The sequence below is a fragment of the Rhamphochromis longiceps genome, linkage group LG9 (assembly GCF_057381845.1).
Source record: "Rhamphochromis longiceps isolate RC_006_pf linkage group LG9, R_longiceps_female_GT1.1, whole genome shotgun sequence".
Lineage (NCBI taxonomy): Eukaryota > Metazoa > Chordata > Actinopteri > Cichliformes > Cichlidae > Rhamphochromis > Rhamphochromis longiceps.
Genome location: NC_140565.1, coordinates 20587076 through 20608706, shown reverse-complemented (window position 1 = coordinate 20608706; position 21631 = coordinate 20587076). Strand labels below are relative to the sequence as shown.

General features: G+C 42.0%; 1 protein-coding gene across 5 annotated transcripts; it reads right to left on the bottom strand.

Annotated features, from left to right (window-relative positions):
• Positions 1 to 6574: 6574 nt before the first annotated feature.
• qtrt2 (queuine tRNA-ribosyltransferase accessory subunit 2) lies at positions 6575 to 21566 on the bottom strand. Of its 5 annotated transcripts, XM_085418749.1 has the most exons (9): positions 21425 to 21566; positions 21080 to 21341; positions 20931 to 20986; positions 18879 to 18955; positions 18565 to 18774; positions 17507 to 17706; positions 15408 to 15577; positions 9853 to 10141; positions 6575 to 9696 (listed from the first exon to the last, which is right to left on the bottom strand). In XM_085418749.1, the coding sequence occupies exons 2-9, from the start codon at positions 21295 to 21297 to the stop codon at positions 9444 to 9446; spliced, it is 1473 nt and encodes a 490-aa protein (XP_085274875.1). In that variant the 5' UTR covers positions 21298 to 21341; positions 21425 to 21566; the 3' UTR covers positions 6575 to 9443. The 5 variants fall into 5 exon arrangements, with proteins under 5 accessions (XP_085274875.1, XP_085274874.1, XP_085274876.1 ...); XM_085418748.1 differs by having other exon boundaries at positions 21080 to 21564; XM_085418750.1 differs by having other exon boundaries at positions 15426 to 15577; positions 21080 to 21564.
• Positions 21567 to 21631: the final 65 nt, after the last annotated feature.

The window sequence follows — 21631 nt, the reverse complement described above, 5'->3', positions numbered from 1 at the left end:
AAAGCCGAGTCAAGTGTCTCATTATGGGAAGTGCCCTCTGGAGGCAGCCTGCTAGCAACCAAAGCAATCAGATCAAGTTTTGGTGCAGCACCTTCTTTGCAACCAGTTTCGCCCCGTGAGAGCCAACAACCTCCAGGAACCACTGCCAACCAGTTGATAAATACACATTTTTCCATAAAAAAACTATAAAAAACCCGAAAGCCATAAATTTCACACCCAAGCCTCAACTCTCATGGCCCAGTACCAGGCTGTGGCCCGGGGATTGGGGACCGCTGACCTAGAGGAACTGCAGGTCTTGTTACTTGTCCAATGAGTTCAGTTTTCAACCCCAGACGTTTCTGCTTGGCTAAATCCTGAAACCACAAAACACATTCCCTGAAAACAAAACCTAAACACAACATAATTGCAAGAATCACCACAACACATAAAGTTGAACCCGTCCAGTGAGTTCAGTGCAGAACTCTGCATACCCACTAAAATCATATTAATTATGAAGCAGACAGAACAAACAAGAAAGAGTATAAAAAAGGAAAAGTACTTGTACTATAGATAAAGTTAAATTCATTATTCAGTTTATGTAAGGCCATTGTTTGCATCTATGGTATTAGCCCTGAAATGTAGGCACTAAAAGCAAAGTGAGGATCCTTTTAAAGATAAACCAATGAATAGGTTTTTTTAGCAGTTAACTTTGTATAAAGTACAACAAAGGCAACAGAAACATAAAACCTGTCAAATCAATTTGTAGTGTGAGCTCTTGTAGCCCCCTCACTTGCATAGTTTTTCAAAGTGGTTGGCAGGTAGCATCATTCTTCGGTTGATTTAGGCTGTCTCAGTGTTTTCTGTTTCTTCACGTAATCCCACACAGACTCTATGATGTAGAGATCAGTGCTTTACAGGTGTCATACCAGATGTTCCAGGACTCTTTGTTGTTAAATTAATAAATAAAATAAATATCGCTGCATGTTTAGAGTTGTTGGTGCAGTGGTGTCTGACAGGTATTTGATGTTGGATAGAAATCTGAAACACTCAAAGTGCTTACATTTTATTTTTTGCACAGTAGTGAATCGGTTGCTTGCTGTGGAGAGCCGTGTAATAGCTGCATACGACGGCAGGGTGATCACATAAATTTGCTCTTTTTACATAACACACGAGAAACATTTGGAATCAAATGTAACTTGGTTTGAAGGTGCATTTTAAAATTAATCCTCTTCATCCCTCATTATGTAAGACGGTTGCAAATTAATGCATATCTAGAAATACTGTCTCCTTGGAGAAGAACACTTGAGGTACACCACTTCAGGTGGCAGTAAGTGACAGGTAACTTGGAGTATTAATGTTTTAGCGTCAATAACCCTTATTTCCTTAATACATCACTTCTTCCTTCCAGTGCTGTAAATAGAAATTTTGCACATTGAGACTTTCCTTCCTTCATTTTCCCATACAAACAAATTACACTCATCAGTAAAGGTCAAATCTTTCATGGCCTTGTCTTCCCATCCCCTCCTAGTAAACCTTTCCTTTGGCTCCTGTGACTGCTTTAATGAAACACAAAAACATAAGAGAATCATCACCCGGCCTCCTGAAGCACTCTGTGTGATTTGGTTAAATAAACACTCACAGCAGAAACTGTGCATGCAGAAGGTCTGAGCTGCGATCAAGCAGAACCCCGGATAGTAACAACTGCCACATCAATAATGCAGACATGTCATTACTCTCAACAAATTTAAAGCTGCCAAGAAATAAAAAATGCCTTTTACCCTCCTGTCCTAGGTGTATTGTTTTTCGCCTTTGATTCATATGCGCGTCATAAAAAATCATATTTTAATATCGCTGGAAAAAATTCCATCCATTTTTCTTATTGTGAATTTCTTTTTTGCTGACTCAGAGAAAATAGTTTTGGGTTGCTTTTTAAAAAAAAACCCAAAACAACAAACACTTTTCCAAAGAAATATGACTTTGTGCCGACCCAGCAAACCTCTCCAGTCAACGTGACGACTGTATATTCCACAGCGCCTGTGGATGTGTGCGAGCACAGGCAAAGGATTGACGACCAAATTAAACGTGCATGTTGGGGGCAAAAAAAATGTAACTCGCCCATTAATTTATCTTTCTAAAATAGAGATTAACTGTCATTCATTATGATATATTAAATAATCTCAGTATTTTCTGCTAGATTCAGGTGGAACTTGTGTATTCTGTCTCTGGCTTCACGTTTTTCTGTTTTATCCTCAGTTACATTGACACAAAGGCATCTGCTGTGATGCTTATTCCAAGTGTCAGTACTGATAAATAATCAGAATTATAATATTTCTGACTGTCTGAGTCAAAACTGAATCAAATTGAATCGGGACCTTGTGAATCAGAATCGAATTGATTATAGAAATCAGTGACGATACCCAGTCCTAATCTGGGGTTTACAACAATAGAAATACACTTATTTGTGTCTTGGTAGTAGGAATGGTGCCAAAACCATTCCTGTGGACAAGGAAATACAGAAGATTTATACAGTGTAAAAATCCTAATAATGAAGCGTGACATGCAGTCAGGCCTGCAAAGTATTGCAATATCAGCCAAACAGTACAATGCTGCATGTGTGGTAATAAGCTGAACATAAACCATTTTCGGATACAAGCAGACAGAAAACAGATTCCACACTTCTCCAAAACGAGAGTTAGTCTTTCTTTTGTATCACATCCCATTAAATTTACACAAGGCATCAGGACAGACAGTCATGAGGTGACTAAAGCAATAAGTCTGGAGCAATAATGTGTTATGACCTTCTTTCAATGTTTCAGCCTAACACTTATACATTATGATGTGCAGAGTTGTAGCCCTGATAAAATATTCACTCGGGGCATCCGACAGCAGGAGAAGGTCCTGGTTAATTTAGAACATGCTGGCTGATGACTTGTGTGTAAACTAATCCTGAAATACTTCAGGGAGCAGGTAAAGAATTTGGCTCCCTGTTTGATGAGCAATCCCTTATAGCAATATAGGGGTGAGGAGCAGGGCTGCTCCTTGCTCCTGGTCAAGGGTTACCATGGGGACGGAGAAGAGGGTTAAAAGGGACGATGAAGGCGCGTCTGTCTCGGTTCACGGTGTCCTGATTGTTTTTGATTGAAGGAAAACCGAGAAGATAAGCTGCCACTGTGGTGATACTGTGCCTGTGTCCATTTCAACAATAAGCCTGGTCACTTTTTCTTATTCTTAAAAAGAATAACAAACATAAAAAACAACGTTGAATTTGTCATAATAATAGATGTTTGTTTGCTAAATCTCATATTTAGCTCATAAAGCTCCACTGCTATGTGCTGTCATGTTTCTTAATTGCAAACTTATTTTATTTTTTTAAACAAGTGTTCTTCAGTATCATAATAGCATTGACTTATACTAACCTTTAGATAGTAGCTCTTGTACTTGTTTCACACATCACATCCTAATGACTCTGGGGTCATAGACTGTAGATAAAGATGGGAGACACTGTGACGTCACGTGTTTGTTAATGAAAACCCTTTGTGAAGCCTAAAGCCACAACACTACAGGCTTACAGTCTAATGACAATCGCATGCAGCTAGCTATGGAGCAACACTAACAGTGATTATGATTTACAAAATGAACTTCACTTTCAAAACTAGAGGATGAGCCCATGAACTCAGCCACAAAGTGTTTACTGAGATCATCCTGGATGTATAGACCTCTATCCGGTGTTGCTTTGTTTTTATTTGGGGGGTTGGCCATTAAAGGAACATAGTTTTGATGGACTTCTTCTTTGCCTTCACTTTTCAGACCGAGCGGCCTGTGTTTTATACATCTATATCATTTCAAATCATAGATGGTATGGAACAGTTGGACATAGTGAAAGTGGCATCAACAACATTTGTTGTTTACTTCTATTCTGAAGCCTTCATTTTAGCTTAATGGCCAAAAGTGAACATATTTCACCCAAAGCTAGCTAAACCTGGTTGGCAAATTGCATCCATAGACTATATGGGTGCAGTTGTTATTCAAAGAATGCCATATATTATACATTACTTTTTTTAAAAGCGTTATTTAATTATTCGCTGGTGAAAGTAATTTGTTACTCTACTGGCATAATTACTAGTTAACAATACAAACCTAAGGCAAAGTAGGGGCAGCCACCTGCTGCAACTGGTTGGAGATGAGGGGAGGAAGACCAAACAACAGTCTACAGTCTCAATCCCTGTTCTAATCAGAAACACGAATATGATCTATTTTTTAGTGTTTAAGTTTGAATACAAAACTGAAAACACAAAGCAAAATTGAAAATAATCTTAAAGAGACGATTTCTCCTGTTATTGGCAGAAACATGACTTCATAAGACCAGGCTCTGGCTGCTGGGCTGGGGTCAGCATATACTTATCTTTCTGCTAGCTTTGTACTAGCATGCTGTCTGTGCAGATGTTTGCATGAACCCCATCCACCTCATCCCTGCACACGTGCAGTAGGAAAAAGGGCATGTTTGCTGTTTTAGTTCCATCCTGCCATCATGATGAAGAACTTGCATATCACAAGTAACATCATAACTGTAACTGTAATGTGATTACTGAATTTGTATTTGAAATGCTCCAAAAGGCACCAACACCACAAACATGACTGAGAGGTCTAGGACCAAGGTCAGCGACTCCAATTATCTGAGGTCAGAGCTAGCCAATTGTCTCAGGAGCTAGCTGTCAGCTGGAGACCACAAAAATGCACAACATTAAGGATGAAAACAATATAAATGTTTACAGAGCTCACTCATTTATTAGCCATGAAGGATATAAGTAGCTACAGAGACTAAAACATTTTTATTGTGCAAGGCTCTAAACTTAGCTCTGCTGTAAACCTAGATATTTTAACATGAAAATCATGGGCACTGACTCGCTTTTCAAGCCAGCCTCTAGAGGCCATTCAAGCAGCAGTTTTCACTCTTCTACACTGGTCTAATTTTTCAGCCCAAGAGGCTGTCGCTTAATGACTATCTGTTGACTTTGAACAATAAGCATTAATCAATAATTAATCAGTAAGAATGTGCCGGACATGGATTCATTTAACCTTATTTCTAAAAATGCTCAGAAGAGAAAACAGAGTCTAACGCTGTTACAGCAAAGTTGTGCTATTAGCCTGTGGAGCTAGGCTTTGTTTTCTGTAATGAGAATTCATACCACCCACTGCAACAGTGTGGTTTAGTAACATGTTTAAACAGAGAGATTACTGGAGCTCTTCGGCAAAAGATTATTAAGCTACATCAGGTTTTGGACAGTGAGTCAGACAATACAGGCTTGTTGTTTTAAGAATTAATAAAGAAAATAGAGAAAATCACCAGCCTTGTTCTTGAAAAACGAACTGGAGCTCTGAACAAATCGAGATAACGGGCTCCTGGGCACTGAAATGTAGGCCACCCACCTCTCTTTACACAGAAGCTAAGCAGGAAAAAAAATGTCTTTTTGTAATCATTCTGAATCCCCTTGTGCCTATTTTGCATCTCTCTGTAGTCATTTTGTGTCTCTTTGTAGTTGCGTTATCAGTCTCTTTGTAGTCATTTTGCATCCCTTTGAAAGTTGCTTGACTTTCCTACAGGAAACATTCAGAGCTTTTTAACTGGTTCAGGTGGCTCCTGGGCATGTGGCCAGTGGGCTTTTTCAGTAATCCACCCATGGCTCAGACAACCAAAGCTCTTTTTTTCAAACCAAAGATTTAAGCTCCCATTTCATTGCGGACACTGGTTTATATAAGTGACAAATGCAGTCACTGAAAAGACTCTAACAACACAATCCCCCACACATAAACCCCTCTGCTGGCCATCATTTCAACCACAATAACACCCCCCACACCACTGGCTTTATGAGACTTTGTCATAAAGCCATGTTGTTTCGCAAGGGCAGCTGAGCTCACTCCTTTTTCTTTTTTTTTTAAACGTTGCGCTGTCATGACAGCAGCTAACAATCCAGCTGCCGTGTGAAGTGTGAGATAAATGCTCTGCTCACGCTGCAGCCTTGTCCAGAAGAGCGGAGAGGAAGAAAGATACTTGTAGCGATCAAGCCTGAATGGTTCTCTCCATCTGTGTAATTGGTTGAAATGAGCTATGAGGACCACCTGCTGACTGTCATTCAGAGCTCTTTTACATGGAAACTGTGCCCAGTGTCAGAGAAAGAGGCACACAGGGAACGTTACCATCAGCCCTGCTCTGTAAAATTCCTCGGAGGAAATTAACTCCTGTGCATTACGAGATCGATTATATTGTGGTTGGATTATCTTGGCTCTTACTTTATGTAACTAAATATCCACAGCGAATGTTTAAACTGCATTCGACTGAGATAACGGCTATTTAGATAAGTGCAAATTTAAAATTAAAGCGATTGTTATGTTGTGCAGCTTCTTTGCAGCATAGCCAGTTTAAAACAGCACCAGTCAACATTTAAGATAAGCTGTAATAAATTTACATAAATTGTAATAACTTTCCCAAGAGTTGGCGAAAACCAAAACCTCGCTTTAAAGCAACATGCCCAAACACCAGCTCATCCCTCAGTGTTTGACTATGCAGCACCATATTTTCCACTAAAAAAGACCCACAGTAAGTAAAGTAAAACTTTAATTTATAGCATTTTTTTTAAAAACACGACAACAAATAGTTACCCAAAAGCAAGTTTAAAAAGGCGAGTAGTTTTCAGCTGCTTATTGAAGATCTCAGGCTCAGAGGGAGAAAGCTCCAGAGTCTGGGGAGCACACTGATGCAAAACGTTCCCACAGCCAGCAGAGCCTGATCACATGACCCCAGAGACCTGCTGGGGATGTATGGATGTAAAAGTTCACTGATGATCGCTGGTGCTCATCCATGCAGAGACAAAATCAGAATCATACAGCAGATCCTGTAGTTAATAACAAGCCACTGCAACTGAATTACCAACTTTAATACACATCTTTACTGCTTCTATAGGAATTAAGAGGGTCAGTAGCAGCCAGGTGTTAATAATTGAGATCATTTTCTTAACTGATCATCAGCAAGTGTGAGCGCCTCTATAAAAGGAGAAGTCTTGGCAGTTTGCTGATCTGGAGTATTCAGACCAATGTGTTTGGGGAAAAAAACCCGGGCACCTTGCAGACTCGATCATTAACTCCTCTGCATATCAAAATAATACAGTGTGAGGCTGTCGGTCAGACATCTAAACTGTGGCTGAAAGTGGGTCATAGAACAGGACAATGATCCCAAACACAGCACGAATCTACAACAGAATGGCTTAAAAGTAAAAGAATAAAAAGTGCTGCGGTCCATACCTCAACGTGACTGAAATGCTGTGGTGAGAAATGAACAAAGCTGTGTGTAAATAAAAGCCTGCAAACCTCAACGAACTGAAGCAACGTTGTAAAAAGCAAAAGAAAAAAAAGAAAAGGAAAAAAAGAGCCGGCCAAAATTCCTCCACAAAGATGCGGGAAACTGATAAAGCCAAACAGAAAACAATTCAAGTTATTACTGCTAACGGTGCTTCTACCAGCTACTAAATCATGAGGTGTACTTTAGTTCATTCACAGGACTGTAAAAAAATCCCTATGAACACTCCATTTTTTCACAAGGACTGTATTACTCATTTCTTATGCATATTCTGAAGGACAGAGTGCAGCCTTGTGTGAACCCGTGTTAATGTAAATGATATTAAACATGCTCCAAATTCACAAACCGTTCCCACTTTTACACCTTCATTTTCTCCTCTTAACACATTCAAGCTGTTATGTTTAAACTCGACTGCTACGCTCCTATTTATATTCCTATTTATTGTGCTGCATCTTATCATTACTGCAATCACTTATGTTCCACTTCTGGAGGTCACAAGCTTAATAAGTAAACCAGGGCAAGAAAATGAAAGATCGGCTGGGGTCTGGATTCATTAAAGGAAAATTCATTCAACAATCAACGGTAACAGCCTCAATAGGGCTTAATTAGTGCAGATGAAATCTTGGGTTTGTAATTAGTGCGTATTAAGCAAGGGTTGATTTGTTGCGCGGGAGGAAAAAAAAAGCACATTACATAAGTAAACTGCTGTTTTGTTAGCTTCCTTCTACTTCTACTGTGATTGTTTGAATACAAGATATCAATATCTATACAGCAGTTTTCCAGGGAAATGAGGGCAACAGCCATTTAATTCATTTCCTATTTTTACCAACTAACCAGGGGAATTGACTTTACAACCTTCTCTTCAATAGTTTGTCTGCTGCCATCCCATTAAGCCTCAAAATAAACCTAGGCTGAAGGTCATTGCTTGTTTTGGCCTTCACCCATCTTTTCATCCTTTTTCAGCCCCTTTTATGTCTTTGGGCCTTTAGCATTTATGCCCACCAACTGACGACAGCAAATCCTTCGGCCCACTCGTTCATAACGCTGGATGCAGTTAAGGTAATCCACAATGTAAATAAAATCCTCATTACTGTTACATAAATCTGTCACAGTCTCCTCTCTGCAAGTCTGCCCCCCCCAACAGATGTGTGCATGGTCTGGCAGTCAATTACATCCCTTCACCTTCACAAAAAAAGAAGAAAAAAAAGCCCCCTCCACCATGGCAGGGGAGGCAGCAGAGCCCCGTATCTTTATCTGATCTTTATCCTCTCTCAGCAGCACGAATGGGGGGAGCTGTCAGTCTAAAACTCCAGCTAGCCAGAGCTCGCCAGAGTCCTCTTTAATGCAAAGCATCATCTCAACATAGACGCTGGTTAGGCAGTGAGGTTGAAAACGACAAGAAGTCAATCTCCACACGTTTGAGAGGAGGTATCCAACTGCAACATTATAAATATTCATGATGCACGTAAACAAATGGAAAATGTTTGATTAGGACTGATCAGTAAGGTATGAAATGACAAAAACAAAGCCTTCCTGGAATCATATTTTACACATGACCTGTTCACATATAACAGGAGAAACAGTGGCATTTATTAATGTCTCCCCGCTAACAATTGATCACACTCGTTTGGTTCTCCCTCTGGTCTGTGCTTCTATGTCACTGAGTTCAGAGGACATTAGTCATCTGCCGACCTACAATCAGACCACATTAAGGTTTCAGTCGTCATCAATAGTCCACCACCATCCATCCTCACTATATGTTTTATGCAGGTTCCTTCTGACCTCATATTAAGCGCCTTTTCTTCCCTCAGCCGCTGAACCCTGACACAGTCTCCTCTGCTCAGATCAATAGACTAGGACACAAACCCAAGGCACAAACATCAAAAAGTTTTCTGTGTGCTCCTTTCTCCTTTCATCTTCTTCTTTAAAGCAAAGAGATGGCAGCATATGGAGTGTGTCATTCTCAAGGACAGTTCAGTTCGTCGTGTGACCGGACTTGGCAGAACAAGATAGTACTTATGATTGCCTCTGGCCATGTCACTCCACTGAAGAAGATCTCTCCCCCTTAGTCCCTCAGCTCATTCCCTCTCGCATCTATTGGCTTCCATCCATCTTACTCTTTTCTCTCTCTCTGCAGGCTTCCATCCCCAAGTACTCGTTTCTTGAGTACATCCAGTTTATCGGTGGCCAACGCTTCTCTTAAGGCCCCGAAGAAGCCGTGATAGTGGGCTGTGTTGTGGATCATGAGTAGAACTCCAGCCAGCAGCTCATTGGTCACCAGCAGGTGGTGCAGGTACGCCCTCTGGTGGTTCTTACAGCAGTAACAGCCACACCCCTCCACCAGCGGCCTAAAGTCGTCCTGATACCTGGGCAGAAGTTCAAACACAGTTTGAGTTTAAGTAGAATTCATGAACAGGCATTATAAATGTAAATTAGGTCTTCAGCAAACACATGAAAGAAAAGAACTTGCAAACACTGCTACTTAGAAAACCCACTGGGGTATTACAATAGCTGCTACGAACCTTTTCTCTTTGAGGTTCATCTCAAAGGGTGTCATCTGTGTTTGATCATGACGATTAAGATCGCCATTCTGCTGGCTCTCCCCTGCTGTCGCCTTCTCTTCGTTCAACTCCAACACTGCCAAAACATGCATGCATCGGTACGGTGTTATCCTAATAACAAACCGTGGGTAACACAGGAAGTCAAAGCTGTCCTCAACATGAAGAAGAAGGCTTTCAGGAGCAAAGTGAAGGAGGAGATGAAAGCAGCACAGCGGGAGGTGAAACGCTGCCTGAGGGAAGCAAAGGACACCTACAGGAGGAAGGTGGAGCAGAAGTTGGAGAGGAACAATATGAGGGAGGTCTGGAATGGTGTGAAAACCATCACAGGCCACAACACCAAGAAAAGCACAGTGGGGGGGACTGTGGAGAAGGCAAACGAACTCAACAACTTCTTCAACAGGTTTGACCAGCCCACAACCCCCCCACCCTCACCCTCACCTTCACTACAGAGTCCTCTCCCCACTCTCCTGCCTCCCTCGCTTCCCCCCCTTCCTGACACCATGACACCCCCCTCCTCCAATCCCTCTCTCAGCAGCAAGACATCTCCCCCCCTCCCCTCCTCCCAAACATCTCCCAGTGTCACAGTGGATCAGGTCAGGAGGCAACTGAGGAAGCTTCGCCCCAGAAAGGCAGCAGGCCCAGACAAGGTGTGTCCTAGGATGCTAAAGGCGTGTGCTGCTGAACTTGGGGAGCCGCTACAACGAGTCTTCAACCTCAGTCTGCGACTGGGGAGAGTGCCCGCCCTATGGAAGACATCCTGCATCGTCCCGGTCCCCAAAAAGAACCGGCCCAATGAGCTGAATGACTTCCGACCGGTGGCACTGACGTCACATCTTATGAAGACTCTAGAGCGGCTCTTCCTCAACTTCCTCCGACCACAGGTACAACATGCCCAGGACCCACTACAGTTTGCATACAAGGCGGGTGTCGGAGTGGACCTCCTACACAGAGCCCACTCACACCTGGATGGGGGAAAAGGCACGGTCAGGATACTGTTTCTTGACTTTTCCAGTGCCTTTAATACCATCCGGCCCTGTATGCTTCAGGAAAAACTGAACAGGATGGAGGTGGACCCCTGCCTGGTGGCTTGGATCTCCGACTACCTCACCGACAGACCACAGTACGTCAGGCTGAAGGACATCACGTCTGACACTGTGGTCAGCAGCACAGGAGCACCACAGGGAACTGTGCTGTCCCCTCTTCTCTTCACCCTGTACACCTCTGACTTCTGCTACATCTCTGAATTATGCCATATTCAGAAGTTTGCAGATGACACGGCCATCATGGGGTGTATCTGGGATGATCAGGAAGAGGAGTACAGAAGTCTGGTGAGGAACTTTGTCGCATGGAGTCACACAAACCACCTGCAACTCAACACCTCAAAGACTAAGGAACTGGTTGTGGACTTCGGGAGGTCCAGAGAAGGTCCACTGCCGGTTCAGATAGAGGGGGAGGAGGTGGAGGTGGTCAACAAGTACCTCGGGCTGTGGGTGGACGATAAACTGGACTGGTCATGCAACACAGAGCACCTGTATAAAAAAGCCCAAAGCCGACTGTACTTCCTCAGGAGGCTGAGGTCTTTTAACATCTGCAGGAAGCTCCTGAGGATGTTTTACCAGTCGGTGGTTGCTGGAGTACTTTTCTATGCTGTGGTGTGCTGGGGGAGCAGCACAGCAAAGAGGGACTCATCCAGGCTGGAGAAACTGATCAGGAAGGCTGGCTCTGTGGTCGGCATGAAGCTGGACACTCTGGTGACAGTGGCAGAGAAAAGGACACTAAAAAAACTGCTGGACATTATGAACAATGCTGGGCATCCTCTGCACACGGCCATAAACAATCAGAAGAGTCTGTTCAGTGACAGGTTGCTTCTCCCCAAGACAAGAACTAACAGACTTAAAAACTCCTTTGTCCCACACGCCATCAAACTGTTTAACTCCTCTCTGGAGGGGAGAGGGAGGGGAAACAGGAGGACAAAGGAGGGGGGAACAACTAAGCTGTAGTGCCTCTTCACCTCACTGTACAATACCTTGTGCAATACTTTTTGTAAATAGTCAACAGTGCAATAGACTCAATACTTGAAATGTGCAATTCACTTGTATTTTTATTTTTATTCCTATTTATTCTATTTATCCCCTTCGTATATTTTATTTTATTTATATTTGTCTCTGTATTTATGTGTGTGTGTGTGTGTGTGTGTACATATATATATATATATATATATATATATATATATATATATATATATATATATATATATATATATATATATATATATATATATATATATATATATATATAACAATTCTGTAACTGTAACTTCGGTCGTTGCTGTGCTTTTTGGAAGTCGAATTTCCCAGAGGAACCCACCCGAGGGATTAATAAAGTTCTATCTTATCTTATCTCTCTTATCGTATAAATCCCAGCACAGATCCCTGGCCAAATGGCATGTCCCATTGCAGTATGACAGCAATAATCAAACACGTATCACCGCAGCTAACACTTATACATCCTTTTTTTTCCCCACTATTTGAATATAACATCCACAGTCACTGTTGAAAATGGCATTGGCTCCAATTGTGGCTGCAGCATGAGTGATTGAAGTCATTAATGCAAAGGGGGGTGGGGGTGTAGGATAAATACACAGCTGACTCAAACATTAAGATGCAATTTTTTTACAATATTGGCCATCCAGATGCATAATATTACCTATACTGATATTATCAACAATAGCAAAGTGAGAAGCAGAACTAACAGACAAACTGAGGCATTTATGTGTGTAGCTGCTAATAAACAACAAACACCCAACATACAGCAGAGTAACAGAGGCAGAGCTAGAGCTAACTGAGACAGCCTTTACCAAATCATAAAACAAAACCTTCATTGGCAACCTGCACAATCTAGAGTACTCAGTCTTCCACGGACCCGGACTTTCTTGTATTTTTTTAAATGGTCTTTAGCAATAGTTCTCGAGGCTTTCTGAGGGTCTTTTAGGGTTTTTCTTTGGGCATTAGTGAAGTGATTCCCAAAGACCTATTAACTCAACCTCAAATCTCAGTATGCTGTGTGGTGTCTCCTTCAAAAATTGCCTCATCAGAAATGTCTCAGTGGCAGAGTGGCTATCAAGAAGCCATCATTAAGGAAGGGAAACATGGAGAAGAGACAGAGGTATGCCAAATTACACAAGAGTTAGACTGAAAATCAGTGAGCACAGGACTTATGGAGTGATGAATCAAAATTTGTCATCCATATGTATGTATGGAGGAGCTCGGCAGACAATATTGAGTGTCTACATTCATCTTTGAAACACGTTTCAGGCTCTGTCAAGGTTTACGGCTCTATTTCAACCATTGCTGTTGGGGCTCTTGTCAAAATTGCTGGAAAAATGAAAGCTGAAAAGTACCATCAGCTTTAAATCTGCCATGGAATACCGTCTGGAAAACGTAGATAGGAGAACTCACAATGCAATACTATCAGTTGTGCTCTTTATACTTTATTTCCACCCGTTCAGTTTATTTCACGTCTCAATAAATATTTCCACCCATTTCACATTTTCCAAACAAAACATAAAAAATGAGGGCCACTTCCGCACAGTACTGTAGTTTCATAGGCTTTGAATGGTAACTCTTGTTGAAGAAGAGCGGTTTTTAATAAGAGGGCTGTTGTTTAAAGGAGGACCAGATCTCTAGCCAGAAACAGACAAAAGATACAAGGAAGACTGGAGGGTTTGCTGGAGAAGAAGAAGAAAAAAAAGTGATCCATAGCAATGTCTGTTATTAAAGATAGAGATTAAACGGTAAGAGAAGAGCATAATGGGTTTAGTGGAACCCAAGAGAGGTGATGCAGAGAGCAACAAAGTGCATAAACAAAGCAGAAAACGGAAATTATCATGGTGTCTGTGTGGAGCTTAAAAGGGGAGGTGATAAGCTTCAGAATAAAACTGGATGGAATGAAGCTTGACCAAAGCTAATAAAACATCAAGAAGCGAGAAGTAACTTTCACTGGAGATTAAATTTTGCACAAAGAAAAAAAGCAGCAACAACACAAACTGGATCTAAGAAGAAAGAGACTGGAGTTCGAAGGCTATCATTGTCACAGGCCCTTCATAAAACCATAAGAGAGGAAACGCAGAACTGCATCTCACACTGCTGCGTGTAAAACACATCTAAAATGTGTACTCTCATCTATTTGAACTAATGAGCCAGGTCAATGAGTTCATCTTTACAAACATTTAAATTTATATGATCTGAAGTTAGTTTAAGCACTATAAGTCAGAGGCAGCAGCGACGTCATTACCGCCAAGCTGATAAGCTGCGCTAGTTAGCTTTTACAAGGAACAGCTTAGAGCCAAACAAATTTAGCTGCAATTAGCAGACACACAAGCTGTGCAAGCTGTTTTTACCTTAAATTACACATTTCTATGGCGTGATCGTTTTCATACGCTAAAATCTCCTTAGCTTTGTCTCAGATAAGCAGTTATCCTGCCTTAAAGTGGCAGAAATAGCAGTGAGGACACATAAAAAGATTGGAGGGGCTTCTAAAAATAGAGAAAGAAACCGTGTGACAGATGAATACTTTAAGTGGGTGACAAGGGGGGAACGGGTGAATTAGCATATGCTCTGACACGTCTAAAAGAACCTTAACTGGGAAGCGAGGGTGTTGACATACCTCCCACGGGGCTGTGTAATTGGCTGAATGGTGAATTAGAATTTCTCTAAGGGTCCGACACCTTCACTGAACTCCATTATGCTCCATGTGCAGAATTGATTAATGCTGTCTGGCACTGCATAGCACCAGATCCCAAACTCCCCTCATCAGATGTCAATGATCACAAGTAACACTTAATTTCTATTCATTACTTGAAAACCGGCCGCAGCAGCCGTCAGCCTCGTTTCTCACCAAATTAAAACTAGATAACGGCATCGCTGTGAGATGAAAGCCCTTCGTCCGTTTGTTTAAGAACCAGGAACATTAACTCCATCCTTTTTTAACTCACCATCAAAGGCTCCTCCTATGGAAATTAACAAATCTGCTAGAGCATATTTAATCATCACTTCTGTTTTATCAGTTAACTCAGACTCGGTGCCATTTAAGACATCAAAGTAGCGTCTGTTCCCCTTTCTAAAGAATTAACACTAATACTTTTTCATACATGAAATCCACTATATTTATATCCTTTTAATCTTTTCACACTGCTCTGGTCATACCTCTTTAATCCACTATTCTGTTTATCACTCATGTGTATTCAGGGTTCATGCTGGAATACAAGTGAAAGGCAAAACTATGGAATTATTAACAATAAAATAAGATGTTTTATTCATGGAGTTCGGTCCTGAGGGGCTGCATGCATGAAACATAAAGAGCTTATAGATTTATATGTGTGCACAAAAACTACCAATGAAGTGAACTTTCTTTTCACTTCAGTTTACTTTTACTGGCTGTAATGACACAACTTCAGCTGATAAATGTGAGGAGGTCTAAAAGTGCTAACTACGTCTCAGCACAGCTCTTCACCACACCTGCAGGGGGCGCTCTACCTGCGCGCTCTGGGTCCGTGGAAATGTCAAAGCCGAAGGAGAGAGCGCAGCCTCGCTCTGTCGCCAGGAAGGGGAAAAAACTCTCAAACAGGTCCACGCCGGCCTCGACGCATGCCAGCACCTCATCAGGTCGTCCCACACCGTGCAGGAGTCTGAGAGTCACACACAAACGCGCACAAAGACACCAAAAATCAATAGCCTGAACACTCAATAAATGAAACGTTGATGCAAAATGTCAACAACATATTACTGGCAGACAAAAGCCTTTCACAAACACCAGCAGCACGCTTCTTCTCTGGAGTGTTGGTTGGCTCGTTGGTGCCTTCCCCATTTCCCGGGCTCCTCCTGACTCTCTGCCTCCAGGCATCAAGGTCAAGGCGAATTTAGCAATCGATAATGACTCATCTCCACTTTCTGGTAGGAAGCTGCTTCTCTAACAGCCAGAAAAACCAGCGGGGATGCTGCCCTATGGTGTTCCAGATGAGCCTGTTAACAAGCCAACTTAGGGAAGCTCCTGATCACAGACCTCTCATTTCTGATTACAGTAGCTCTGTGTAGCTCCACTCTTTAAGCCACGAGCAGAGCTCCTCCATCCCCTCCCAGAGAGGTGGGCTCATGTGACATGATCTCCAGAGAGTAAACTCCTAAAGGATGATTCAGTGTGGAGGAACACCCCCCCAAAGTCTCTAAAGGGACTGTAGTCTGCCATGTTTTAAGCTGCATAGAAAGATGTGTCTGAGACAAATGATTATCTGTCCAAACTGATCTAAATTAATTATCCAACAGGATAAAACGTACATTGTATTTAGGAGCAAATCTTCAACCGAGGTCACAATAAACTCCTTATCAAAATAGCTGCTGATGAGTTTTTAACCTTTTCCCCTTTAATTAAATTAATGATGTATCTAATAAAGTGGCAGTGACTGTGTATCATGCTCTTAGAATTGTAAAAGGAAATGCGGACGTGAATTTTCCAACCTAAAAAATACTTTTCTACTTTTTCCTTTTTGAATGTGCACATTTTGTCTTATAAAAGTGACCCAAAAAAACTGTCCCAGCAAAGAAGAAATGTAATAAAGAGCAACGCAATGGATGAAAATTAAATGACACCAGCACTTTAAGGTCGAGCTGAGATAATGAGCGCTTGAAGATTGCGGAGGGGGTGGGGGCGAGGCATAGCTGCTGGGTTTTCACTTATAATTAATCAAGCAGGACAATTAATTGATTTTGCAGAATACATCAAATGCGGCTTCTCAGCCTCTGAATTATAACGTCTTTACACATTAATTGCTACATTTATCAGAAATGAATGAGCAGCTAATCGATCTGTCAGTTAAATAAGACTTAATGTGTTCCACTGTGACAAAAACGTGGATTGCCTCTTCAATACGTTCACAAATAAAATCAGTACAGTCGGTTGTTGTCCATTTCCACTCTTCTATTTAGTTTTATCATGGCTGAACAAACAGGTAAATTAATAGATGAAAGAAATGAGGGGAAAAATTCATGAGAACAATTTTTTTTCGAAAAAATGAACAGAAAGTTCAAAATATCTGTTGCCATGACGTCTATATCCTCCTGAACTGGAACAGCTGGAAACGGACATTTTAACATTTTTATTTTCTGATGTTTTAACCAAATAATTAATTGAGTAATCTGCACATTAAACCGTTGCCAGTGGAAATCCTAAATTAAATATTTGACCGAGTAAACATGACTATTCCGTGGTAATGGGCATTTTTAAGCCTTTAGCAGAGTGCATTTTTCAGTAGTAATGAAAACAATTATTGATGCTGAAAATAATGACTAGTTGTTGCCCTGCAGTGAGATTCTGTGTAGACACAAAGCTTCAAAAGTCAGATCTCCAACTGCTAGATAAATGCACAGCGTGGAAGAAATTGTCCTGGTGGCACAAAATGAAAAACAGCAGCAGAGAGGGCTCGTTTGTTTAGCCCCACTATTGCTCTTTCTGTTTGGTCCTGCCTGACTGTGTTCGGTGAATGCTTTCCAATTCAATGATGGGAAAAACTGTTTGAGCTGTAATCAATTCACAAAGGTCACGTAGCCACGAGAAGGCAAACCTGGGTTTGTCCTCAGGCAGCTCCTTGATCATAGCAGTGATGAGCTGGGTCCTCAGAGTTTGGTCCATGGAGCCCGTCTGGAGGCCGTCCAGACAGAATCCTGCCACGGGCCTCTTGGCGGTCTCTCTGGCAGAGCGTACTCTCTCTTCCAGGATGTCGCCTCCTTCCACCACACCAAACACCTCAACTCCCTCCAATTCCTAGAAATGACAGACAGCGAGGGGACTAGAAACTGCCAAAACACTCCAAAATGACAAAAGAAAGAAGGAGCCAAGAGATCAAAATCTAGATTTTCATGGGCACGCACGGTCCTTGACAAGATTTGCAGCTGCAAAAATAAATAAATTAAAGGCTTTAATCTTGCCAGAGCCCATCTGCAAGTTTGTACATTCAAGGCACAAATTTGACTGCAAGTCACGAGGAGCTAAGACAGTCCCCGTAGCACCCATGTCATGAATTACCTGCAGAATGCTGTCAGTCCTCTCTGCTTAATGTGACTCCAAACTCTCAGTTTATTGTCTCAAGGAACATTTGGTTTGCGTTCAGGTGAGGAAACAGCTTATAAATTTACAAGCAATTAGCAAAGACTTAGAGAACATATATAAGCATAGAAAAAAAAAAAACACTAATATGTCCTAGGGCTAGAGGAGAACATTGCTTTTTTTTAATCTATTATCCACTGAGGCGTAAAAGAGCAAAGATGTCATATGCACGAGTCACGACAGTTCCCCCGCACCTCTTCATATTAATCCTTTTTACTCAGTCCACCCTCTCATGGAATGAGCCACTCTTTGACTGCAATCAAAAGAAAGCAAAGCAGACTATTCTATTAGTCATGCTTAATGCTGCACCATCACACACCTGCTGATAGTGTAGATACCCACTGATAATGAATTCATCCTAATCTCACTGAGCTTCCAGCTGTAGTACAGATGCACAGCAGCCCCTGTCACAACTGCACTAACGTCAATCTTTGTCTTGTGTGTCTGTGCGATGCATGACTCACTCGCAGATGCAAGCGTGCTCAGCGGCTGATAAAGTGTGTGTTCACTGTGTACCTTTGATTTTTGGTGCACCAGCAAACACTCGTCCAAATGAGCGAGAGTCCGATCCACCGACTTTCTGACCCGTTTGCGAGAAGCGCTGTTCTGCCAGGTCTCTCCGTCGCACATGCTCTGGTACCAGTCTGGCTGTACGGTCTTCTGAAGAGCCATGAACTTGGCCACCGTTAGTTCTATCCGCCCACCGCTGCCCCACACTGACACCGTCTAATAACAAAGCAAAAATATGTGAGAAACCCATTTCACCTGTGATCGCACCCAGCGGTAAAGTCACCAGGGCCTTTAGTTTACCACAGCGTGAGCAATGTCACCTTGTTGGTGGTGTAACCCGTCGGGCTGTGCGTGGCAGGGTCGTGAAGGGAGCAGTAGAGCACAGTATCATGAAGACCTGAAACCAGACGTAACTGCATCACTCACAGAGAACACAGCAGCAAAGGAGTTAAGAGGGTCGAGCGTGAAGCCAGGTGACAGAGCGAGGCGCTTCGACTCTGCATGTTAATGTGACGACTGAGAGAAGAACGAGCTGTGTCCTTATCAGCAAACCCAGCCGCTGCAGAGGATCAGAAGGTGAGAAAACAAAACTGTCTAATAGCAGCAAAGGCTATTCAATCACTGCTTGTCCCTTCAGGGGCTTCAGAGGCAGAGGCAGTAGTAATCAATGATAGTTTATTCCAAGTGATGATATCGTGGTAACATGTCTAATTTTCTTAAAGTGGCTGCCTGAGGCTGGGTGAAGCCCAGGCCACGTCCACAGCAACACATTTTTGCTTTCAAATCTACAGCTTCTTTATTTACACCTACCCATCACACCACTCTGGCATTTTAGCTTCCCTAAACGGGAGACTAAATAATTTTCAGTGTATTAAAATAAAAATGCAGTTGCCATTTTTTAAAGGTTTATATGGTTGGTAAGCATGGCACACTCACCAAAATGCTGCACATTTGCTTTCATTACTGTACTTCTAGAGGAGCTCAGACTGAATTTATCCACACATGTCTAAATGAATGTGTTTATTATGAAGGAGGAAGTGTTATCCCCTCCCCCCAATTTCTCTAGCCACACCCATACTCAATCGAGAAATCACTTAAATAGGACCTGTATGAGAAAGTGGAGTGGAACAAAAAAATCCTCAAAATCATCCCACGATCCAAGAAAACAAATAAAAAACTAATTTTAACTGCAATCTATCAGCCTGCAAAAGGTTATCAAGTCATTTCTAAAGCTGTTGGACTCCAGCAAACCACAGTGCGACGACATTATCCACAAATGCTGAAATCATGGAACAGTGGTGAACCTTCCCAGAAGTGGCCGGCTGACCAAAATTAACTCAAGAGTGCAGCGACGACCCATCCAATACGTCACAAGTATCCCTGAACAACTTGCAAAGAACTGAAGGCCTCACTTGTCTCAGTTAGCGTCAGTGTTCATCACTCCACCATAAGAAAGAAACTGGGCAAAAATGGCCTTCATGGCAGAGTTCCAAGACAAAAACCACTGCTGAGCAGGAGAAGGAACATAAAAGCTCATCTCAGTGTTGACGAAAAACAACTTGATGATAAACAAGACTTTTTGTAAAACACTCTGTGGGGTGATGAGACAAAAGTTGAACTTTTTGGAAAATTGTGTGTCCCATTAAATCTGAGGTAAAAGTAAGACAGCATTTCAGAAAAGAAAGATCATACCAACAGTAAAATATGGTGGTGGTAATGTGATGGTCTGGGGCTGCTTTGCTGCTTCAGGACCTGGAAGACTTGCTGTGGTAAATAGAAAGAGGAATTCTGCTGCCTACCAAAACATCCTGAAGGAGAATATCTGGATATCTGTTCAAGCTAACCATGACCTCTCTTCTCTATATGGATTTATTTTTCTTTTGTTAACGTGTAATATGCCACTCTGGAGCTGCTCCAATCACAAATCCACTACTCTACACCCACCTGTGGATCAGTAGTCTCCTGTATGGTTAAATGTGTGACTCGTCAGATGTGCTAAATTAATTTATTGTGCCATAAATCTAATAACAAACAACAACAATAATAGTGATAAATGGAAAAAGTCTGAATATCAGCTCCAATAATCAGAACGGCAGATAATCAGTCAACCCCTCTGCAACACTTCATATTCTCCATTTAGGTAAAAAAAGAAAAAAGAAAAAGAAATGATGATAGATTACCTATTAATCAATACTCAATACATATGAATACATTGGATAAGCTCTGGTGTCATCATAATTTAAGCGTAATTAATGGTGTCTTGTTTGAACACCTGTCGTCCTCTTCTTCTTCTGCTCTCATTACTCTCTGTAAGATAAACATGCTGAAAGGAAAGAGAGAAAGAGGAAATTATGAAAAATGTAAATTTTTACCTGCGAATTTTCTGAATCCATCCTTAAACTCCTCCAGCACCTCCTGGTGCTCAGCTCTAGAAGGAGAATGGTTGAGATGTGGTTTAGATTTGAAAAATAAAAGGAGATCACTGTGCGTGCTTTGGCGTTTCCATAATGGGACAGCTTACATGTGGGACAAAGTGATCTGAGTGACAGAGGGGAGACTGATCAGCGTGTGCAGTGTGTCCTGAGTGAGGTGGGGAACGGTGCCAAAGTGTGTGTACAGCAGACACCCCGGGATCTCCAGTGAATGCTGCCCCGTCCTGTCCAGTCCCTTCAGGACACCCAGCCGACTTCTTCCCTGAACCACGCGGGACAGCTCCAGTTGCATCCTGCTCCCAGCCATAGCAAAAACTCCAGTCGAAGCGCTAAAAGGACTCCCTCCAACAGCTGAAATAGTACGAGTGTTACTGGTTTTGACTTAGCCACGTAGCTAGCTAGCCTTCCCACTCACGTGTATTTGGAATATTTACCGCTCTAAGTCCGACACTTGGATGAAACCTACACACTCACAGGGATGCTTGTTTACGTGAGAAACGCTGAAAATCAAACAGCTCACCACCAAAACCTCATGGGCTGACAGGAACTACAAGTCGCAGGAATATGTCGTCATCAACGGCGAAGGCACCGCTTAAAAAAAAAGTTCGGGTTATCTCAAGAACCTTTTTTTTTTCTTCTCA